Source organism: Mycetomoellerius zeteki, unplaced genomic scaffold (genome assembly GCF_001594055.1).
Source record: "Mycetomoellerius zeteki isolate Tzet28-1 unplaced genomic scaffold, Tzet1.0 scaffold1086, whole genome shotgun sequence".
Taxonomy (NCBI): Eukaryota; Metazoa; Arthropoda; class Insecta; order Hymenoptera; family Formicidae; genus Mycetomoellerius; species Mycetomoellerius zeteki.
The window spans coordinates 12,876-18,565 of NW_017256003.1; the positions used below are offsets into that span (position 1 = coordinate 12,876).

The 5,690-nt window shown below is 47.3% G+C and overlaps 1 protein-coding gene across 1 annotated transcript; it reads left to right on the top strand.

Moving 5' to 3' along the window:
• The first annotated feature begins 1,046 nt into the window (after positions 1-1,046).
• Positions 1,047-3,535, top strand: LOC108725497 (uncharacterized). Its single transcript, XM_018452544.1, has 4 exons — positions 1,047-1,244; positions 2,030-2,297; positions 2,384-2,752; positions 2,868-3,535. The coding sequence occupies exons 1-4, from the start codon at positions 1,047-1,049 to the stop codon at positions 3,533-3,535; spliced, it is 1,503 nt and encodes a 500-aa protein (XP_018308046.1).
• Positions 3,536-5,690: the final 2,155 nt, after the last annotated feature.

Sequence of the window (5,690 nt, forward strand, 5' to 3'; positions counted from 1 at the left end):
GTCGAAAGTAAGGCATTCGCGACGATAACAAGTCTCGCTCCTTATTGGTCGTCAATAGTCGCGCGTCTTAAAGGATACGTGATCCCGAGGCTTCGCGTGCGTTGCTAATCAGTACGAGAAAGGACAGCCAGCCGCGCAGCACGCTCGCGCTATCGTCTCCGACGCCAGCGAATTAGCATTAAATAAAATATTATATTTGTTAGACTGCTATCGAATAAATTAGTCCTTCGAGTCGGATCGCCGCTGAAGAGATACGGTGAAAAGCTCTCCTCTCGCGGACGCTGCAACATACATTCCGCCGAGTAAAGTTAGAGTCTCGCGACCGAAGTTATACGCGCTTCGCTCGCTGCAGGTGACTCTCGCTAACGCAGCTACACGCGTTTCGCTCAGTGTTAGTGAATCTTGCGGAGGTTGCCATATACACTCCGCCGAGTAAAGTTAAAGTCACGCGACCGCTCCTAAACGCTCCTCGTAAAAGCTAAGTGACTCTCGCGAACGTAGCTACACGCATTTCGCTCAGTGTTAATGAAACTCGCGGACATTGCCATACACATTCCGTCGAGTTAAATTAAAGTCAGCCGCTCCTAAACGCGCCTCGCAAAAACTAAGTGACTCTCGCGAACGCAGCTACACGCGACGAAGTTATACGCGTTTCGGTCAGTATTAGTGAATCTAGCGGACGTTGCCATACGCACTCCGCCAAGTTAAGTCGAGTCTCGCGACCGAAGTAAAACGCGCTTCGCTCGCTGCAAGTGACTCTCGCAAACGCGTTTCGCTTAGTTAACGCGCCTTACGAACAACGCTAATAATGTTTCGTCCGGTTCGACACCACTTTCAAAATGGTGACCGAAGCCGAGACTCTGCTCGCTGAACAACTTCAAGTGATAGAATCGCTCTAAATTAACGAGTGTTAATTAACTTCAAGAAACTCGTCATATCCAACGTGACGGCTCTGAAGTCGAATTTCAACACTGGAAAAGCTTTGGTCAGCCTGCCAACCTCTGAACGTAAAACTAGGGTTGCTAACCCCTCGAGAGGATCAGAAGATGCTTCCCTACTACCAAAATGACGAGTTCTTGAGGGCAGAGGACATCTACATGGAAACGTCAGACTTTCTTCTGAATGCGCTAAGTAGACTCATTGAGTGCCCCACCACTCCGTTAATTAACCGTAGCGATAATTCTATTGCGATTCGAATAATCGTCTTTCACAATTGCCACGTATCGCATTGCCGAAGTTCTCCGGTAAGTTGACGGACTGAGAGAGCTTCCGCAACATGTTCGAGTCTCTCGTCGCGAATAGCGATTCAATCTCAAATACGCAGAAATTTCATTACCTGAAAATGAGCATTACCGGCGCTGCCGCAAGGCTCATCAGTAACTTAAAAATCTCCGACTCTAATTATGAATCTGCGTGGCGATTGTTGAACGACGATAAGAAAACATTAGTGCACTCGCACTTGCACACGTTCATTAGCCTGCCAGTTATGAAAACGGAGAATGTAAAAGACTTGAGAGAGTTAGGCGACACCTAACTCTCTCAAGTCTGCTCCTCGCTAGCTGCCTTGAGAAATCTCGATTGTCCTGTCGATGAGTGGGATGACATTCTAGTTTATCTCATTTCGTAAAAATTCAGTCTTCGGACTCGTAATGAATGGAATCTAATACGTAACCGAATCGACGAGATTCCGTCTTACAAAGATATTAACGAGTTTTTACGCATACGCGGGTTATATGATCTGTCTGATTCGTTGAGTGAGACGTTCGTTTCGAAAGGCAGTAAGTCGCGTTCGTCTGTTAACAACGTTGCTTCAATTCCATGCGTTTGTTGTTCGGGTAATCATATAGCGAAATGCGAAGAGTTTCTCCACAAAACGATCGAGGAGCGAAAAGACTTTGCGCATAAAAATAAGCTCTGTTTCAATTGCCTGAGATCGGGTCACTTTTCTTCTAAATGCATTAGCAAATTCCGGTGCTCGCAATGCCGTCGTCTACATCACTCACTATTGCATAATGAGACTGGCGGTAAGTCTGCCGTGTTGCGAGATTCAGTACGTCTTGAACCAGGCGCAAAGTCGTTTACGCCAAATGCGCCGAGCCCATCCTGCGCCACAAGCGCCGCTTCCGTCGCTAACGTGCAGACCGTGCCTACAACGGACACTGCGCCTCCCGACGTTCTTCTTGCAATCGCTTGGGTCGACCTTCATACCAATGAAGGCCGAAGTTTTAAAGTTCGTGCGTTACTGGATCAAGGATTCACATTCAGTTTTATTTCCGAGTCATTATGTCAAGCGTTGCGTAACGATAATGGGCGGATTTACGTATTAAGTGTTTCGGAGAGAAATATATGAGTTTAGCAAAATCTCGTGTCTCCTTATAATTAGCTCCGCGCACGCAATCCGGACCGAAGTTCTCGTTGAATCCATATGTTTTTCAAGGCATTACGTCATACGCTGCTTCTCGAACTCAGCCTCTCAAATCGTGGCTTCACAAGGTCTCTCTTATGCTTAAGGATCCCGATCCTTCTAGTCGACACCAGATTCATTTGCTAATTGGTGCTAACTTATACGGATCTCTCTTATTACAAGATCTCCGCAAAGGACCTCCCGGTGCTCCTACCGCTCAATTGACAGCCTTAGGCTGGATAATTTTTGGTCTCACAGGCCGCGGATCTACTGTATCCGAAAACACTGCTGTATGCAATCACGCATCGGTTCAAGACATAAACTCGCTTCTCCTGAAATTCTGGGAAGGCGAGGAGGTCTCAACTCCTCCCCCCCCTTTACGGAAGAGGAAGAGCATGCCGTTCAACGGAAGGACGATACATTGTCCGATTGCCATTCCGGCATGAATCTCATCTGAATATAGGTGACTCGTTGCTCATTGCGACTTCTCTTTATCATAAAATGGAAAAGAAATTAAGTCAACGCGAAGACATTTTCATTCCATATCATGACTTCTTAAACGAGTATCGCGCTCTAGGGCATATGATTCAAGTTGATCCTTGTAAAAAAAATGTGGTTAATCCGGTATATATTCCTCATAATCTGGTTTTACGCGACTCTAGCTGTACGACAAGGTTACGCGTTGTCTTCAACGCTTCGTGTAAAACTAGCAGTGGCACTACATTAAATGATCATTTGTTGGTCGGACCGAAATTGCAACAGGATCTCTCTGCCATTCTATTGCGTTGGCGTCAATGGCGCTACGTCTATATGGCTGACATCGCTAAGATGTTTCGTCAGATCTCAGTTCATCCTTCTGACACCGATTTTCAGCGCATCCTTTGGCGACCGTCCCGTGAGGCCGCACTGGAGGCCGCACATTTTAGGCTACTTATAGTCACTTATGGCTTCACTCCAGCTCCATATCTGGCTATGCGCGTCCTAAAGCAACTTTCCCTCGACGAAAGATCGAGCTATCCTGCTGCCGTTTCCGTTCTGAATGACTCGATTTACGTAGATGACGCATTGTTCGGCGCTGACAACGTCGAAGAGCTCGTTAACTGTCGCGTTCAATTGATTGAGCTATTATGATGAGCCTGAAGAAAGGAAGTTTTCACCTTCGAAAATAGGCTTCTAACTCGAACGAATTGCTAGTCGATATATCGACCGATCAAACCGATATGATCAACCATCTCTTATTACAGGACGAGACTCTTAAAGTCCTCGGTATCTCGTGGTTGCCCCGCGAAGATACATTTCGCTTTGTCATTCGAGCCTCATTCCAAGGCGAATCGACGAAGCGTTCGATTCTGTCTTTCGTGGCCAGATTGTATGACTCGACTGGGCCACTCCAGTTGTAATCGTCGCGAAAATTCTACAGGAATTGTAGTTCCTCAAAACGGATTGGGAAGCCCCCCCTTCCTGATGAATTGCGATGGAGCAAATATTGCTCTGATATCGAAACTTTAAATCATGCCCGGATACCGCGATGGACGGGTCAAGATAAAAATAATTATTCAATTGAAATCCACGGCTTCGCTGACGCCTCCAATAGAGCATACGCTGCTGTTGTCTATCTTCGCGTTCTTAACCCTTCTACTGACATTCAAGTCTGCTTAATCACCGCTAAAACGAAAGTCTCTCCCCTCAAAACGCTTAGTATACCGAGAACTTAACGCGGTTGTATTGTTAAGTAGATTAATCAAGTAGGTTCTAGTGGCTTTAAAAACGCCCCCTTCCCTTCTATATTCGTATGGACAGATTCTACGATAGCGCTTGCTTGGCTACGTCAACATCCATCTAAATGGAATACCTTCGTTGCCAACCGTGTGTTTGAGATTCAGACAAATCTGCTCTCCGCAAGATGGAATCATGTTCCGTCCAAGAATAACCCTGCCGATTGCGCTTCACGGGGTTTATCCGCTTTTGAACTGTCTACGCATTCATGGTGGACAAGGCCAACATAGCTCGAAAGACTGTCGACCTTTTGACCACTTCGTGATGCTCCCGCGTCGATTGATTCTGAAACTGCATCACAAGTTTCGAGAGAATCACGTAAGCCCGTCGTTCTATCTGCCGAGAGCATTGACGATTGGGATCTGTTACACAAATTCTCTAACTGGATGTTATGAGGAACAACATCCGATAATTCTCCCTAGGCATCGAATTTCCGATCTGCTTATTGCACGGGCACATAAAGCCACGCTCCATGGGGGCGCGCAACTTGTAACGCTGCGCCAACAATTTTGGATACTGGGCTGCCGGAGCTCAGTGAAAAACTGCATTCGTCATTGTGTGACTTGTGTGCGTCATACCTCGCTACCCTGTTCTCAATTAGTAGGGAACCTTCCCTCTGCTCGCGTCAACCTCTTCCCTCCGTTCTAGAAAACAGAAGTGGACTACGCTGGGCCCTTTGACGTTACTTCCTTCGTAGGACGCGGACAGAAAGCGAGAAAAGCGTAGCTTTATTTGTTGGTCTCGTCACCAAAGCTATTCACCTTGAATTGGTAGACGATTATACTTCCGCGGGATTCTTAGCCGCGTTTAAAAGATTCGCCGGACGCCGAGGGTTGCCGTGTCGCATGTAGAGCGATAACGGCACTAAATTTCATGGCGCCGATTCATTCATGAACTACGAAGTCATTTCGATTCCTTCAAGAAGAATCCCGAGTTGAGGGACCTTCTAGCTTCCGACGAAGTGAAATGGGAATTTATCCCCTCCGCTGCGCCCCATTTCGGCGGCCTGTGGGAAGCGGGCGTCAAAAGCTTCATGATACATTTTAGGAGGATCATCGGATCACACACGCTCTCGCAGGTTGAGTTCGAGACGCTTCTCTGCCTAATCGAGGCCTGTCTAAATCCGCGTCCGATTACCCTAACGATTTATCGGCGCTGACTCCGGGTCACTTCATGATAGGTCGCCCGCTGGTGACCGTCCCGGAGGAGTCCGTGCTTGACGTCGATGTTAATCGACTAACACGGTGGCAGCACGTGCGTTCGATGCACGAGCGACTATGGCGTATCTGATCGGTAGATTATCTGAATTCGCTCCAACAGAGAAACAAGTGGTGCAATGCTATGCCTAACCTCGCTGTCGGTGACTTAGTTCTTGTAAAAAACTCGCTGCTCCCTCCGAACAAAACGGAACTAACCAGAATTCAACAGATCCATCCGGGAACGGACGGACTAGTATGCGTTGCTACTGTTCGCACTCCTCATTTTCTGTTGAAGCGCTCGATCGCACAAT